General features: G+C 34.0%; 3 protein-coding genes across 3 annotated transcripts; 1 reads left to right on the forward strand and 2 right to left on the reverse strand.

Annotated features, from left to right (window-relative positions):
* Positions 1-429: 429 nt before the first annotated feature.
* Positions 430-7421, forward strand: LOC134281572 (kelch-like protein 24a). The gene is made up of 2 exons (XM_062764008.1): positions 430-626; positions 5360-7421. The coding sequence occupies exon 2, from the start codon at positions 5375-5377 to the stop codon at positions 7109-7111; it is 1737 nt and encodes a 578-aa protein (XP_062619992.1). The 5' UTR covers positions 430-626; positions 5360-5374; the 3' UTR covers positions 7112-7421.
* Positions 7422-8635: 1214 nt separating this feature from the next.
* Positions 8636-11175, reverse strand: LOC134281597 (monocarboxylate transporter 12-like). The gene is made up of 2 exons (XM_062764036.1): positions 9327-11175; positions 8636-8954 (listed from the first exon to the last, which is right to left on the reverse strand). Exons 1-2 carry the CDS (start codon positions 11173-11175, stop codon positions 8770-8772), a joined length of 2034 nt encoding a protein of 677 aa, XP_062620020.1. The 3' UTR covers positions 8636-8769.
* A 1436-nt stretch (positions 11176-12611) lies between these two features.
* Positions 12612-17586, reverse strand: LOC134281574 (ERI1 exoribonuclease 2-like). The gene is made up of 9 exons (XM_062764010.1): positions 17429-17586; positions 16138-16211; positions 15896-15976; positions 15666-15793; positions 15170-15320; positions 14721-14821; positions 14323-14404; positions 14028-14119; positions 12612-13780 (listed from the first exon to the last, which is right to left on the reverse strand). Exons 1-9 carry the CDS (start codon positions 17452-17454, stop codon positions 12761-12763), a joined length of 1755 nt encoding a protein of 584 aa, XP_062619994.1. The 5' UTR covers positions 17455-17586; the 3' UTR covers positions 12612-12760.
* Positions 17587-17817: the final 231 nt, after the last annotated feature.

Raw genomic sequence — 17817 nt, forward strand, 5'->3', positions numbered from 1 at the left:
TTCGTCCCTGATCACACTGGAAATAAAATACTCAGTAACTTGAGGTGCTTGTTTCAAAAGCACTCACGACTAAGACCAAAACTTAAATTGTTTTTTTTTTTAAATCTTGCAAATAAATGGTTTTCAAATTGCTTACATATAATGATTAAAAAAAAATAATACCATAACTTCAAATTATTTTAAATAAGAAAGTTATTTGGAGAACTAAAATTTAATTGTAGGATAAGTTCTGTTGTAAATCGACCCCTTTTCTTCAATTATATGAAAATAAGTAATTTGAATCTTTTAAAAAATGCCTAATCCAGAATCAAATGGTCGTCCCCTCTCCTCCAAAACTGCTTGTATTTTTTAACTTTAAGGACATTTTTTTTTGCTAAGCTATATCACAGTTAATTTCAGTAGCACTAGTACTATGTACAATATTGACATGTTATTTATCAGCTCCGGACAATACAATAGCCATCGGATTATTGACCGTAACACGGTTACGCTAAGTTACGTCACCTAGGGATATACGATTTAACGTGTTTGGACGCAGATCGATTTGATCAACAGACGAAGCATATGTTCGTGCAACCCTACACAGATGACCAACTGAGGAACATTAAAACTCTCCCAAGAGCTAGGTATTTATATCCTTTTTCTTTTGTTCAGTTCACATGTTTAATAATTCACTTTCATTAATTATTCCAGGCTTCCATCAAATGAGAATGCCGTTATCTGAACATGCTCAATGGTTGAAATTTTTCGTAGCTATGTTGAAAAAAAAACACAATGCCTGTAGAACTTATGTATTTCTTACTCTTGTGGCTTGACCAAATTTAAAACGATGTGTTCATTTATTCATCGTATCGTCATATACTTTTAAGATATATATTTTTAGAAGAGAAAAGGGTATAGTTTATTGCTTATTCACTTAGTACCGGTACTATAAACGCCTCTGAAATCTGCAATATCGAATTATCTTTTATTTATCTAATTTCCATCATATGTTTCGTTTGTACCATTCAGTCAATGTTTTCCTCTGTAGAGTTTTTTGAGACAGAACTTATGCCCCCCTTCTTTCTTGATCTATAGGTTCACAATGCGATTCAATACAAACATTTATAGCAAACGAATAACAATTTTTCAAGCACAAAATCTATACTTATATATTGTTAATTGCATATTCTTATTAATCTTGCATAGAACTCAAAATATCAGACTGACGATCTGACACTTGAAAGACAAGTTAAGTGCTGGAGGGTTAACAGTGTTCTTATAAATGATGCTATATAGCGATTATGTAAAATTGAAACAGGTTCTCCGTACGACGTTTAACAAAAATATGTCCCTAAATTCCTACGGGTATATTTCCCTTGGATTTCTCAGCATACAGGTAAAGATAGTTAGGCCATTCCAAGTTTTTTCTATGTTTAGCGTCCGCGTGCGCCTTGGTTTTTGACACCCCATATAAGAAAAAACACACAACATCAGGAGTCCTGAAATGATCAATTTAGTCGAAATTTTTGAATTTTGTCAATTTCTCCAAATAAATCTGTATAGTAAGTTATATTGGGTGTATTGTTATCATTTAATCCCTTGTTTTTGCTTAAAAATAGATATTTCTTCTATTAAAGCAGTTTAGTTAGATCAAATCATTTGAAGGGCGTCATTTTTAGGACTTTTAAGCCTGTGTTTTATGTTTTGGCTTGTGTGTTTTTTGCGAATAGGTAGGTAGGTTTTTGAAAGATGGGTGGACGCTAAACAGAGAAAAAACTTGGAATGGCCTTACACATTATAGTTGACTTGCAGAAAATTAGCAATGACAGAGTTCTGTTTGTTTCAATGTAAGAGACCCGATAAATATGCTACAAAACTATCATCGGTCAAAATGTACGATCCTCTCTAATTAGGAGAGTTTATATCAATATGCCGACTCCTGACGATGTTGCAATAAATGCATTCCTGAATCAATGCATACAGACTGCACATTACTTACGATCTCTCGCACTTGCCTCAAGTAGCGCATTGTCCGCATGTATATTGTGGACAATATTTCATAAAGGATATCTCAATTTATAAAATAGTATGAAATGCCCAACATTCCACAATTTTGATGGTTGGAGGAATCCATGCTCACCATCTTTTCACATTGCAGAGGTACTTTATACGGAAGCGTATTAGTGTCGCTTGGACATTTCACTTTTTTTAAATTTCTACACTCTAATCTGTAAATTTTACACTTTAATCTGTGAATTTTATACTTTAATCTGTAAATTTTACACATTAATCTGTAAATTTTACACTTTAATCTGTAAATTTTACATATTAATCTGTAAATTTTACACTTTAAAGTGTAAATTTTACACTTTAATCTGTAAATTTTACACTTTAATCTTATTTTACACTGTAAAATTTTACACTTTAATCTGTAAATTTTACACATTAATCTGTAAATTTTACACATTAATCTGTAAAATTAACACTTTAATCTGTAAATTTTACACTTTAATCTGTAAATTTTACACTTTAATCTGTAAAATTTATACTTTAATCTGTAAATTTTACACATTAATCTGTAAATTTTACACTTTAATCTGTAAAATTTACACTTTAATCTGTAAATTCTACACTTTAATCTGTAAATTTTACACATTAATCTGTAAATTTAACACCTTAAAGTGTAAAGTTTACACTTTCATCTGTAAATTTTACACATCTGTAAATCTTACACATTAATCTGTAAAATTAACACTTTAATCTGTAAATTTTACACTTTAATCTGTAAATTTTACACTTTAATCTGTAAATTTTACACATTAATCTGTAAATTTTACACTTTAATCTGTAAAATTTACACTTTAATCTGTAAATTTTACACTTTAATCTGAAAATTTTACACATTAATCTGTAAATTTTACACATTAATCTGTAAATTTTACACTTTAAAGTGTAAATTTTACACTTCAATCTGTAAATTTTACACTTCAATCTGTAAATTTTATACTTCATTCTGTAAATTTTACAGATTAATCTGTAAATTTTACACCTTAATCTGTAAATTTTACACTTTAATCTGTAAATTTTACACTTTAATCTGTAAAATTTACACTTTAATCTGTAAATTATATACATTAATCTGTAAATTTTAAACATTAATCTGTACATTTTACACTTTAATCTGTAAAATTTACACTTTAATCTGTAAATTTTACACTTTAATATGTTAATTTTACACTTTTTAAAATATGTAAATTTTATACTTTAATCTGTAAAATTTACACTTTAATCTGTAAATTTTACACTTTATTTGTTTATTCACATAATCAATTGAGCAACTTCACACATTCCCAGTAACGCATTTTAAAGCCAACAGACCCTTAATCATGCAAGATAATCGCGGAAGCGTAATATCAATCTGAGCTGCAAATAAAAAAATCTTTGAGATATATATTTTTACTCTTCGTTACACTATAGTAAAACTAAAGAAACACATGTATATATCCTGAAACAAAAGCAGATCCCTGATTTCTTATTCTAGGGAAAATTACGAAACCCATGGGGAAATAGTCCATCCTTGTTTATCAAATACTAACAAACAAGTACGATTATATGTAAAATATAAATATACAGTGAAAACTGTCTAATCCGACACCCGAATAATACGACACACTGTGAATTCTGACGTTAAATTTATTTCCCATTTTAGTATTTTCCTTGTTTTTAACACTGTACAATCCGACATCCTGTCTATTCCGACACAAAATTTGCCTCCCAGTGCATGTCGGATTAGAAAGGTTTCACTGTACAAACAATTGTAAACATCTCAGTTTAATACTTTTTCTCAAGTGTCAGAGGTAAAACATCACAAATCGACCGTTGGATCTTGACCTATTGCAGTTCAGGTTGTTCAAAATAAAATCTAAATTTTACAGATTAAAGTGTAAATTTTACACTTTAAAGTGTCAATTTTACACTTTAAAGTGTAAAATTTACAGATTAATCTGTAAAATTTACAGATTAAAGTGTAAAATTTACAGATTAATGTGTAAATTTTACAGATTAAAGTGTAAAATTTACACTTTAAAGTGTAAAAATTACAGATTAAAGTGTAAAATTTACAGATTAATGTGTAAAATTTACAGATTAAAGTGTAAATTTTACAGATTAAAGTGTAAAATTTACAGATTAATGTGTAAAATTTACAGATTAAAGTGTAAAATTTGTAAATTTTACAGATTAAAGTGTAAAATTTACAGATTAAAGTGTAAAATTTACAGATTAAAGTGTAAAATTTACAGATTAAAGTGTAAATTTTACAGATTAAAGTGTAGAAATAAAAAAAAAAGTGAAGTGTCCAAGTGGCACTAATACGCTTCCGTAACTTTATATTCGAGACGATTCTAGCTTTTCTTTTAGTTATGTTACTCATAGGCACCTGTAGTGTACAATCTACTTGCATTTCAAGAGCGACATATGGATGTGTTTGACGGGAAAATTATACATTTTTGAGATGTTATACGCTTAAATTTTTTTTTATTAAAAAAAAGGGGGGGGACTATTGATCCACACTTCAGGTGCCTGGTTTACTTGGATAAAATATTATTCATTGCTGATACACTCTAGATAATCATAAGTGATATTTCGATTTCCCACAAAACAGATACTGTAATCACTTGCATGAGTACAGTGTTTACTTTACCACTCTACATCTATAATACTGTGTACAACCAGTACTAGTATACAAATTATGTTCATAATTGTCTTCAGCTATACGGGGAAATGACCAAAACTCTTTAATATCCCCAAAAATTATCAACTAATTTGTTAGATTAGAAGGTTGCATTTTCATTATGACCTCACCTATGCTTAAATACTAGTATTGGAGTTAAAAAATATTTAAGAAAAATCGGCCTTCTGATAAGAGAGATAACTTCCTTGCAAATAAAAAATTCTAACATAGCCTAATATTAATCATAAATCGTTTTACCAAAGGTCAATAATTGAGACCCTTGAGTAGTCATGCAATTCGATCAAACCTCACATATGATGGAAAATTAACTACTTCTTTTTTGTCGATACTTGTAAAAAAAAATTTATATATATGACAAACATTTAAAGTACTTAAATGCAAAATTAAAGTTAAAAATATATTTCTGAAGAAAAAATTAACAGCCCTCCAATTCATATTCACACCATTCATCATTTGAAAATAATGCAGTAGATGAAAATCAATATTGAAAAGTATTTTTAAAATGTGAAAATTTATAGAGGAGAGGCCAATAGTCCTTCAACACAAATGTAAAACAATTATCGATAAGGTGAACAAATATGCATATACAAGTATGCTTTCAAGAATGTTTAAATTATTTTACAGATGCACAACTAGGGAATGAAAATGGAGGAAGAATCTTCATCTGTTTCCAGTTGTTTGCTGGAGGGACTTCGTAAAATGTACAAATCTCAGCGGTTCACTGACGTCATCATCAACGTCGAGAACCAGTCTTTTCGGTGTCATCGGGTCATACTGTCGTCTGTTTCTCCGTACTTCGACGCCATGTTTTCTTCTGGCATGAAAGAATCCAACTCCATGGAAATAAGTCTTCATAAAACCAGCTCGAAATTATTTCATGACATTCTTCAGTATGTGTATTTGGGGAAAGACATCGTAAAGTCTGATACGGTTGGGGATCTTCTGCAGATTTCCTCGATGCTTCAAATCACGTGTTTGCAGATCAAATGTGAAGATTACATTACGAGAAACATAGACGTTCACAACTGCATAGGAGTCTGGAAACTAGGGAAATCACATAATATTGAAAAACTAGTAGACAATAGCCATCCATTTATTTTGAACAACTTCGAAGACGTTTGGGAAAGCAACGACTTTTTGAAACTTGAAAAGGACGAATTGGAAAACCTTATTCGTGACGAAAGGCTAAATGTCTCTGGCGAAGAGGTCGTCTGCAAGGCCCTTTTTAACTGGATAGCAGCAGACGAGGCTCGAAGGAAAATAGCATTTCCGGAGCTCTTTGAACATATTCGACTCACCTCAATCAATCTTGAATTCTTACTGGATCAAGTTGATCAGCATCATATGGTTCTTGAACACAGTGCTTGTCGAACAGCGGTGAAAAATGCCATCAAATATCATGCATTGCCGTCAAGGCGCCAAGAGCTGACTTGGGACGAGAAACCTTATCGGATCAACACAGAACAGGAACAGATTCTGGCAATTGTGGGGAAACGCCTTTCAGGCAATGACACGATTGTCACAGAATTTGTTGGATACAGTTTTGCAAACAAAAAATGGGTTGCACTTCAACCTATCGTTGCCGACATTGGAGAAGACTTTGCAGTTTGCTCTTATGGTCATGACATCTTCATTACCGGCGGAACAACGAATATGACGAGTTGTATAAGATATTCTGCAAAATTGTCGCAGTGGCGGGAAAGATCTTCTATGCAATATGGTCGATACAGACATTCAATGGTGGCAATGTCGGACTCGTTGTTTGTCTTTGGTGGTTACAACTTTGGAACCTTAAACAGCGTCGAACAATATGACATGGGAACTGAAGCATGGAAACAAGTTGGGGAACTACATTTTGGAGTAGACAGTAGCTCTGCAGCGGTGATAGGCGAAAATGTCTACATCTTTGGGGGTAGTCTTGGCTTTACCGAGGAAACCGCGGGAATACAGTGCTTTAACACCAAGACTTACACGTGCTCATTGATTGCTAACCTTCCAACACCACCTAAATTCAGCAGTGCTATAAAATTTGCCGACGTTGTATATGTCGTCTGCGATAATGGAGAGGTGATATCTTTCAGTGCTAATGAAGGGCATCGAGTAACTCATAGGATCAAGAAGTTCTCGAGGAAGAACTTCGGGCTCTTCATCGATAAAGGAACACCATGTATCATTGGAGGGAACCAGAACGTGTTTTCTGACGAAGATAAACTTTGTTCTGACGTGATCAAGATCGCGGAAGAGCCCAGCACACATGATAGCCTTGAACTCCCATTTCCAATGGAGGTTATCAACTGTGTGCGAACTGTTGTTGCGAGGAAGTATCCTCTTTTGGAATGTCGGTCCTTAATCCGAGAATTTGTAGACGTGGACTGATCTTTGCGAAAGATTGTCCACACAAATCACTGAAAACAGACTGCGTCCCTTATAGCTCAGAAGAATGCATAAAATTGTCCCATTGTCTATATTTCCTCCAACAACAATTGACATTTATTTTCAATGGTGTATACTAGTTAATAATCATAACTATTTATTTATTTTAAAAAGTATTTATTTATTTGTGTGCAGCACCGTTGTGATCTAAGTTCTGTTTTGTAAATCGCTCATACTTTTGATTTAATCCACGGACACCTCACTTATGGATGGTCTAACCCCCTCCCCCTCTTATTTAATAAAATTCTCAAAGAAGAGGTTTGGTCGTACCATCTATAGGTAAGGTGTCTTTAATTCAATAATTGTATGTAAAGAATTAAATATATATATTTATTGTTCATGAATATATTGATAAATCATTTATGAATTATATTGTTAATTTGTTTTGATTTTTTTTCAAAATATTCCTCTGCGGGTACCCAGAAAATTATTATAAATTACCTAAATATCTTTTTCATAAAAAAGAGTTTATAATAGATGTGTGAAAAATAAAAAGAAAATTTATCATTAATTTCTTTAACTCCACAGTTAAAAATAAGATAGTTTAATGCAAGCTGATCTCAATCTGATACTGTAAATAAAATCAATGTTATCTGAAACGTTATCATTTCTTTAAAATGCATAAAACGTAATTATTTTCTTCTCTGAATTAGACTTTGAAATACTAGTATTTACATTCATAAAAATTCAGAAAAAAGAGCCGAGAATGCGTGCTCATTTTTTTGCAATAGTACAAAATCTGCGATAGAAGAGACAAGAAAAATCGGTTAAAACAGCCTTTTCTCCGGCTATTGATGAACACAAATAATAAGCTTAGTACACGAAATAATTACAAATAAAATGATTGTTTACTGCTCATAAAATTATATTAATCAAAATGTTAAAGAAATGTTACTAGTAATTCTTGAAATTTCACAGTCCCCCAGGATATCTCGATTTTTCGACTTTTGTTGCTGGTGAGATGAGAGATTTTGAGCGTCCACTGGCATTTATCGCCATTTTGGAGTTTTGCATCCAAAGGACGAGATTTTGAGCGTTCACAGGCATTCACTTTAAACATTTTATTGAATAATTCAATAAGGACTGGGCAACAGGCAAGGCCTATGTTCACAGGCATTTATCTCCGTTTTGAAGTTTTGCATATAATAGGATGAGATTTTGAGCGTCCACTGGCATTTACCCTGTTTTGAAGTTTTGCATCTGATAGAAGGAGATTTTGAGCGTCCACTGGCATTTATCGTCATTTTGGAGTTTTGCATTTAAAGGACGAGATTTTGAGCGTCCACTTGCATTTATCGCCGTTTTGAAGTTTTGCAAAAGCAGCGTCTAATAGGAAGAGTTTTTGAGTGTCCACTGGCATTTATCGCCGTTTTAGAGTTTTGCATCTAATGAGATGAGATTTTGAGCCTCCACTGGTATTTATCGCCATTTTGAAGTTTTGCATCTAAAGGACGAGATTTTGAGCATCCACTTGCATTTATCGCCGTTTTGAAGTTTTGCATCTAATAGAAATAGATCCACTGGCATTTATCGCCGTTTTGAAGTTTTGCACTATTAGGATGTGAGAGATTTCTAGCCATTTTGCAGCTGTGATACGAGATTTAAGCATTCACCAAGAATTCTCGCCGTTTCGGAGTTCTTTTGCTGGTGAATCTCTTCTTCTTGAAGAATGATTTTAAGCGTTTTCCGACTGGTAAGAAGATAAGTAGTAGACCGGAAAAGGAAAAGAAGCTTCCGCCGACAAGGAAGGTGTGGTCGTAGGAACCAGACAGGTCATATAGTAAACCTTGAGAAAAACGGGAAAAAAAATATAACGTATAGAAGCATATAATAAGATTAATGAAACTTTTTAAGTCTAATTATCATTTTTTAAGAGGTCAAATTCTAGGATTTTTTCATAACGTTCTTTGATGAAATATTTTTCTAGTACTGACAATAATTAGTTTTTAAAATTTCTCTCATATAGCAAATAAAGGATATATAAAGGAATTCGTGTGTTTTATTTTGCTATACCTGGAGATAAATTGCACACTCGATTAAAAATCAGGACCTTTTTTTTAATTGAAAAATGGCACTACATCATAACTGTGACATTAGAGCCTTTATGTACTAGGTTTTTTTTCATAAAAAGGACAATGAAAACAAAATGAAAGAGTACCTGCTAGAGGAGGTCCTATGATGTTGGCTAATCCCTGCATCATCATGGTCAGTCCATAGGAATTGGTCAGCTTATCAATCCCGACTATCTCCACCAAAATCACAGTATCCAGAGCATAGCTGGCGCTGACGAAGAACCCAAACAGGCTGGCAATGATACAGAGCGGTACAAAAGACACGAACCACGGAACAACCATCACAGCCAGCCCTGAGAGAACGATAGACACTCCATAGAGTAAAATTAGGTCTATGTTTCTGTCCCCTATATACCCATACACAATCTGACCGAAGGTATTCACGATTCCAAGAACAGAAATAATGAACGCTGGATCTTCTATCCCTCCCTCTATAGCAATGTCATTCAGAAATACATACGGTACATCGTACCAGAAGTACGAGATGAAGTTGGAGATCAGAAAGATAAGAAAGTAGGGGTTTTTCATGATTTTGAAATCAAACATCAACTTGAACATTTTCTTGATGTGTTTGGATAACCTCAGGAGTCTTGGTATAGAAGAGACATTTTCGTCTTCTTCTTCATCGCTTTCATCCAACATCTCTTGATGCATTGCTGGGCAGCTCTTTGGTCGGTTCTTTGGAGTGACAGTGAATCTTTTAAGACTTCTTCTGTAAAACAAGTCTTTTCTGAACAGTGGATAATGCTGTATTACTGTCCGTCGATTTAGGGTCTTCCTACGGACAAGCGATTTTTTCTTACTTCTCTTTCTCATTTCGTCATCTTTGACAACGCCATCTTTCTCATGACAGGCATTTTGATCATCGTTTGCAACTACATTTATTGCTTTGTCGTGGGGAAGTCTTCCTAGATTAGGTGTACGGGTAGTTCCTGTGCCATTAACATTAAGTGCATCCATGCTTTGGAAATATTGCTTCAAGATGTGCTGCGAACTCTTACCATTTCTTCGTACAACACATAGCATGTCAAGTGGAATATTTTTGGATTTATTTGTAAAAGTAGGTAGTTGTACCATTGAATGACAACGCTGTCTTTTCTCAGCTAAACATTTGGTATCATTGTGATAATCTAAGTTCAGCATGTCCGAACTATTAGCGAGGCAATTTCGATTGTGCGGTTTAGTTTCCGGTATTGTTTTCGCCATATTTTCAAATTTTTCTAAATTTCTTTTCCACTCTTCCAGAGGAGTAAATTCCAAAGGTCTCATAAGTGCTCCGCAGACGACCAAATTTAATGTGATGGCACTGAGAATAACAAAGGAGCCTCTCCATCCATACTCTTCAATAAGGAACTCCAAAAGTGGAGCAAATACAAAGGTACCGATACCGGATCCACAAACGGACAATCCAGACGCCAAAGATCGCCTCTTTTCAAAATAGTACGCCACAAGAACTGCAGATGTAATATAACCAATCGATAGTCCGAATCCTGCGACAAAACCAAGTGTTAAACATATAAGGCCAATAGAATTAACAAAGGCACTAGCTAAGACTCCAATGCTTGTGATCAGTCCTCCTAGAATCTGGGCTTTTCTGCATCCTAATTTAGTAACAATGGCACTGGCTATAGGTCCACAAACCATAGGGATGCCATAGAATAGGGATGCAACAATAGAGGTTACACTTTTACTCTGTCCGAAAACATCTGACAGTTCCGTAAAAAGTACACCAAATGATAGCGAAAATCCTTCACTTATAAGCATCACAAAGAAAGCACTAATTACAATCACCCAGCCATAGCCGCCGTCTGGGGCCGGGGGCAGCGAAATAGAAGGGTCAAATGATGAGGGAATGCCATCAGTGATTAGAGATGACGCGCTGGATCCGGGTTCTGCGTCCTTTTTTGATGCCTGATCCTGCTTCTCTTTAAGCATTTTCTTCTCTTAAGGTTCCAGCTGGTAGGATAAAAAGGGTCCTCTGTTGAAAAATACAAAATATGAAGTTAAATCATTGCTGCAACCGAATGAAATGGGAAACATATTTCGAGTTCGATATAGAAAATACATATTTCGAGTTCGATATAGAAAATTCAGGCGTCCAAACTAAACTTTATATTGATTAAGTTGACCAAAAAATGTGGCACAAAGGTTTGTAAAACTTCAGTACTGGGGTTTGGAAATAGTTGTTTAGCAACATATTTTTGATCTTGCAGCATAATCACCTCTAGCGTTTGTCATCCATGTCCATCTTCAAGGCTAATTCACGTCAACCGGCTACAGGGCACTTATTTGTAAATTGCCGACCATACATTTATACTTGTATACTTTGAACATAAAAACAAGTATGTAGTATGAAAAGGCTTAATTTTTGCTATTGCTTCACTACAGACAACAGGAAAATGAAAACATCAGCTTCAACATTTCCTGTTATTTGTATTTGTTGGATGTCTCCGTTGGTAGAAATTAAGGATCTACGTGGATCAACGCCATCCGTCACCACCAAGTTAGCTTGTTTACTAAAAAGTTTGACAAGACCTTCCATTGGATACCAACAGATTTGACTTTTTATGCGCCCGGATCGATAGATCGGGGTGTATATTGTTTTTGTCCTGTCTGTCTGTTTGTTTGTTGTAAACTTTAACCTTCGCCATAACTGTTGAACCGTAAGAGATGAGACTTCATATTTGGTATGCATACTACACCAATTAAGTTCTCTCAAATGATACCAAGGTCAATGACCTTGTGACCTTGACTGTGACCTATATGCTAAAAATAGTTTTTTTGAACTGGTGCCATTACTTTTGAACCATAAGAGAAAGACTTCATATTTGGTTTGCACACTTCACTTATTAGGTTATTTCAAACAAATGACACCAAGGTGAATGACTTTGACTGTGACCTTTATGCTAAAAATAGCCTTTTTGAACTGGTGCCATAACTTTTGAACAGTAAGAGATGAGACTTCATATTTGGTATGCATACTCCACTTATTAGGTTCTTTCAAATGCAAACCAAGGTCAATGACCTTGACCTATATGCTAAAAATAGCTTTTTCGAATTTTGTTGCCCCTGGGCGCATAGTGTTTCACAAACACATCTTGCTGACCCTGAAGTTTGTCCCACTTATAAAAATCTATAACCTTGACCATACCAGTAAATTTTGAACGGTTAGTACTACGGCTTTCATATTTCACAGGTGTATACCTTCCTTTTTGATCTTTTGACCCTGACCTTGAAGTTTAACTTGCATTTGAGAAACTTCAATCCTCGTCTTAAGCTGCCACACGATATCAGTCATTGTGAAAAAATTCTTTTCTCAATTAAACTTATGGAATATGGAAGACTTTCTCACAAATTTAAAATACGACATTTTATTCAAAATACACATCCACAATGAAATACATGTACAAATTTATACATAAAATTCACAAAAGCAGCATAAAAAAATTCTTACAAATTCATGAAAATTGTTCTCATTGATTAAGTTCTATTTACAAGAAGCAAAATAAATAGACTTCTATCACCTGATACAGCCCTTGATGACAGTGGGTCTAACCCCTAAATTTCTTCTTTGTTGAGCAGAACTGTTGAATTTATCTGCTTGTTGAAATACAGGAGTGAATGGTTTAGAGAGACCAGAGAGATTGTACTTGGAAACAAAACTCTGTTGCCTGCTTGTGGAGCCTGAACTCTGGGCTGACGGTTCCCACTGAAAGAAGCCACATCCATTTCTGTCTGCTGTCTTTATCCCCGAACAAGAAAAGAAAAATCGACCGAGGTTGGGTCCCGGGGATTGCACCATTCTCCTCTTTGACCGACGCCCACATTTACAAAGCGGCGGTGTTGCTTTCATTGTTGATGACATACTGGTGTCTGGGGTTTTAAGAACTGAACTGCTTGAGTTTATAGAAGAATTGGTAATATTAAATGTAGATTTTTGACATAATGAAGACTGAAGGCTTGGGCTAGGAACCTTAAATTGTACACCAACTTCTACACTGGAAACTGGAGATTTGACACAATTGTTTCTGTTTTTATCCGTTTTACACTGGTTTAAAGCTTTGATAGAATTCTTGCTTGGTTCATTTGCTTTACTCATATTTCCATTTCTATTAGTTAAGCCACTACCAACTTTCATTTGCACACTAGACGACTCAACAGATCTGCAGCTACCATCCATATAAATCTGCTTTGTAGAGAATCCTTTAGAAACAATATGCCTTGTAGGGATTTCTCTCTGTGTAGCAGCTATCTCCCTTGAAACAGCAGACATGGATTCCCTGCTCCTCTTTGCTAACCTGGGAGATTTTCGGACAGGGGAGGTAACAAGAGTCTGGGTTTTCGTTAAATGTCTGGGTGATCTTCGGAGCGTTAGCTTTAGGAAGCTGTGGGAGTTTTTGTCTGGGGTTGCCATCATGACCTCCTCCTCTTTATCGACATCAGACATTCTCCTCCGTTTTGGTAATGGGCTCTCGGTTGGACTGGATGGTTTCTTGGAGTTCAACATACTCTGAACTTTGAATGGACTCACTGATTTACTCTAATTAAAACAAGAAGAACTTTATTTGAAACACATCTTTATTAACAACAGATTACATAGCATTGAGTTTAAAGGGAGACCTTTGTATTTTTTTTTTATTGTTTTCCAATTTTTTTTTTACAAGATTATCAAAAAAGGGTGACTTAAAAAACCTATTAGGAAAACTTTCTCTTAAAGCTGTTTGTAATTACAGTTCTTTGAATCTTTGCTATGTATTGTTATTTAAGAAGACAACTGAGGTTTTTACCCCTCTAGTCAGAGTCTTTGTAATCTTCATGACACATCCATCACACATCATCCTGTAGGCCAGGGTAGCTGTGTTCCTCGCATCAACAATACCTACACAAGAAAATAAAATTCTTCAATGTTTTGTTCCGAAATAATGTTAGAAATGATTATGCAGGTTGTCAAAAGATAATTATTTCACTGCTTTTTATATTCTTTCTAAACAAATTCAGTCACACTTCCAAGTGCTTTTTTTCAATTTCTTAATCAAGATTAATGTATCAATTGTATTTATTTTTTTTTTTTTCATAATTTACCAGAATGCTCCCTGCCCTCAAACTCAATCCCCAGGTCCTGCAGAGCACCATTTAATCCATTGGGTTTTCTACTGTAGAATTTCTAGAAGTACAAATATGAAATGCTTCATACAATCATCAATATATATTGATAATTCATCCCAAATTCTACTGAGCATTACACAATGCATACAGAAATCAACAGAATTCTTCTATAGATTGCACTGTTTGTAAATAATAAATATATCTTTCAAAATGCAATTTTTTAAAATGATTTAAACATAACAGCATGGAGATTTGGATGGAACAAATTATATGACAGTTCTATGATTTCTAGACTAAAAGTACAAAATTGTCTATCTAATTGGGGGTCTGATAACAGCATTTCAAAGATGACCAGACATTTGAACACATCTTACCCTGTATGTAGCTCTTAAATCAATCCAGTTATTTAGCTGTGATGGTTTTATCAGCTGTTTCCTTTTGCATTCATTTAAAAGACAAGTTCCAAGATCCCAATCTGCAAATATGTAAGATAAATATAATTTTAATAAATAAGAAAATTTGAACTTAAAAAAAATTGTGTTTAGTAGAAACAAAAAAAAAAAATGACTGAGTCCAAGGTTGTCATGCCCCAGGAGAATTGCCTATAAACAATAACTTGGACCATTTGTAGATGGTCTCAATTTCAGGCTCAATGGAGCTATAAACAAAATGTGAAGAATACTTTGATGTAGAGGGAGTAATTTTATATGTAACGATTTGCAATGCGAGGAATCAGTGGAATGTTTTCTTATCAGAGATTAATATTTTTTTACTTTCCGCAATGGATCACTGTTATTTATAATTATATAAGCCGGTTCCATACCAGACCAGGTAACAAAGGTTGTGTATGCAGAGTCCTCCTGGTCAGCTGATGGAGGACCAAATACAAGGCCTTTCTCCTTCTGTAGTCTGTCCAGCCAGTGAGAGAACTTCCTCAAACAAATACGGAGAGGGATGCCATTGTCAACTTGTTCCTGGAGAAATTCACAGAAACTCAGTAATAATGATAAATTGAATGAAAAGTATGCACAACTTTTTATTACATTACAAAATGTAGGTAAATTTAGCCTAAAAGCAAAATCTTTCACTATATTAGGCAGCGTTTTCAATGACAGCACTTTTAAGAAATTGGTGACTGTGTAAATGGTTCTTATCAGTTTATACCTGTATTTCTTTTCATATTGTAAAATAAAATGTCTCTAGTTTTCTATGCCTCAATACATCTTGACAACTGGATGGAATTCGTGTTTAACAAAAACATATATTTATGAAAAAGAACAAGCCCTAGGATTGAAGGTTGTTTTGTCACTCTTGAATACCTGAGTAATTCCAGTCAGCTGTTTACAAAAGTCACTTAACATGGGTTGCTCCTCTGGGAGAACATAATAATGAAACTCACTCTCCACCTCTCCAGTTGCTGTATTCAGTAACACGGCAGGGAACTCAACTGAAAGAAATCAAAGTTCTACATGGTAAACAAGTGTTTTATATTTGACATAAAAATGAGGTGAAATAATTAAGGTCTATTAAAAAATTTAAATATTCTTACTAATTTCTTGTGTCTGAAACTTTCTTTGCTCCCAGCATGTGGACTCATAATCCAGGACTATTAGATATGAAAACTCCTGATCTAAAGCAACCAAAACAATGTTGTCAGTGAATTTCAGCAGTGAATCTTTTGATGTTCATTATTTCAGCTTTAGAGTAAATAAATATGACAAAATTAGTTGTTCTTACTTTTGACAAAAGTAAAAGTTTAAATATCTGACTAGACACTTGAAGTCTTCTTACTTTTTGCTCTGGATCTCTTTTTACTGAGGAAGTTTGTATCAGGATTTCTTCTTTGTCTCAGGAAACCAAGCTCTCTACAAAATATTTTCTCTTTGGTTAAATCTTTGATGTGTACATATATAGACTAGTACTAGTATAATAATCTAATATAAAGCATGCTCATGGTGAAGTGTCAAGAATGAAATATTGGTTCATATATATGTAATTCAGTCGTAATATATATAATAGAGTTAAAGTTCCTTATATGTTTAGTACCAAGGAAATGAATAGTATAGGTTTCGTTCGCCCGATCTACCTGTTCGCAAAAGTGTCTGAGTCCGTTCGCGCAGAGTCCATTCGTCCGAAATATTGTTCGCCCAATATCTTCTTCCCCCAATATTTAAATATCATAACATGTATTATTTATTCCATTTAATTTCTTTAAGAACTTGGGATTTTTTTCAAATGATACGAAGAATGATATTTATGTAGTCTTAATTAATTTTAAATTTGATTCTATTAATGTTTTTTGAAGGCCTTAGTGTTTCAGTTTGCATTATCATGCTTATAGTTAATAAGATGATTAATAATATCTACGTTATTTGGGGAATACATCTGTGTTATTTTTACGAATAGTGCTATGTTTTGAAAACAATTGAAGGACTGGGATGATAATAGGTCCATTGTCGGAACTGAACAGCGAATAAAGAAGATTTTACCTTTGAAGAATCTCTCCCTTTGATCTCAAAAAATGATTTATAAGAAGATGGAAAATGAAACTCTTATTCTATATTAAATAGAGTGAATGGACCCTGTGCGAACAAGTTTTAGGGTGAGCGAACTCTGGGCGAACAAGGATTTGGGTGAACAGTGTCATGGGTGAACAATTTTTAAGGCAAACAAACATACAACCAAAACGTCACTTGTATAGATTTTAAGTATATAAATAATGCTGTATTTACCAGGACTAGGAGAATGTAATTCACAGTTAATTAATGAAAATATGTATCTCAGTAGATTAACAGTTTAAATGATTGCGCTCTGGTTGTTCTCTTTTAACCATATTACCATGATTACATGTACGCATTAGCAATGATCTTGTCAGAGGGTCGATGACCATGGTGGTTAGATTGTAATAATGTTTTAGTGGACTCCTCTTGACCACAGGAGTTGGCAGTTTTATCAATAAACCAATGTAAACGATATGTTTTCATTGGTTTATTGATAAATCTGCCGACTCCTGTGTCTTGACCATGTTGAGTTATTTTAAACTCGTATGATCACCACATGGTTGAATCCAAAGCTTTCCTACCTGGCCAGTTCCTTTGTTGTTTTCATATTTACTTAGTCTTGACCAAGTATCCATTTATAATTCGAGCATTCTAAACATGAACAGCGTTTTCCAGAAACGTTACAAATGCGAGTGTTTGAAGTTTACCGCGCCGCTGGCTGGAATGGTGTAAAAGTAGGCACACATATAAACACCTTTATCTATCTAAAAGTCGCCAGCAGCTATTTACTTTGATCTTAGAGATCAATTTTAATCTTTTTAAAAGTATATAAGCAAATAATTTTTAAAGATAATCCAAAATTATCTTGAAATTGAATAAAATAAAATAAAGAAACCGAAACATATTTGGATTTTAGTTTCTCGAAGATTAATAATCAGCTGAACGTTTGAATCAATGCCGTTTTTCACAT

The sequence above is a fragment of the Saccostrea cucullata genome, unplaced genomic scaffold (assembly GCF_032062105.1).
Source record: "Saccostrea cucullata isolate Sc308-1 unplaced genomic scaffold, CSIRO_AGI_Scuc_v1 ctg66, whole genome shotgun sequence".
Lineage (NCBI taxonomy): Eukaryota > Metazoa > Mollusca > Bivalvia > Ostreida > Ostreidae > Saccostrea > Saccostrea cuccullata.

What these genes read in the sequence shown, in the direction of transcription:
- LOC134281572 (XM_062764008.1), top strand. Translation starts at nt 5,375, where the DNA reads ATGAAAATGGAGGAAGAATCTTCATCTGTTTCCAGTTGTTTGCTGGAG.
- LOC134281597 (XM_062764036.1), bottom strand. Translation starts at nt 11,175, where the DNA reads ATGCTTAAAGAGAAGCAGGATCAGGCATCAAAAAAGGACGCAGAACCC. An exon ending in CATAGGACCTCCTCTAGCAG is followed by an intron (nt 8,955 to 9,326) that starts GTACTCTTTCAT and finishes GTTTTTCTCAAG; the next exon opens with GTTTACTATATGACCTGTCT.
- LOC134281574 (XM_062764010.1), bottom strand. Translation starts at nt 17,454, where the DNA reads ATGAAAACAACAAAGGAACTGGCCAG. An exon ending in ACAACAAAGGAACTGGCCAG is followed by an intron (nt 16,212 to 17,428) that starts GTAGGAAAGCTT and finishes AATATTTTGTAG; the next exon opens with AGAGCTTGGTTTCCTGAGAC. An exon ending in GTTTCAGACACAAGAAATTA is followed by an intron (nt 15,794 to 15,895) that starts GTAAGAATATTT and finishes GATTTCTTTCAG; the next exon opens with TTGAGTTCCCTGCCGTGTTA.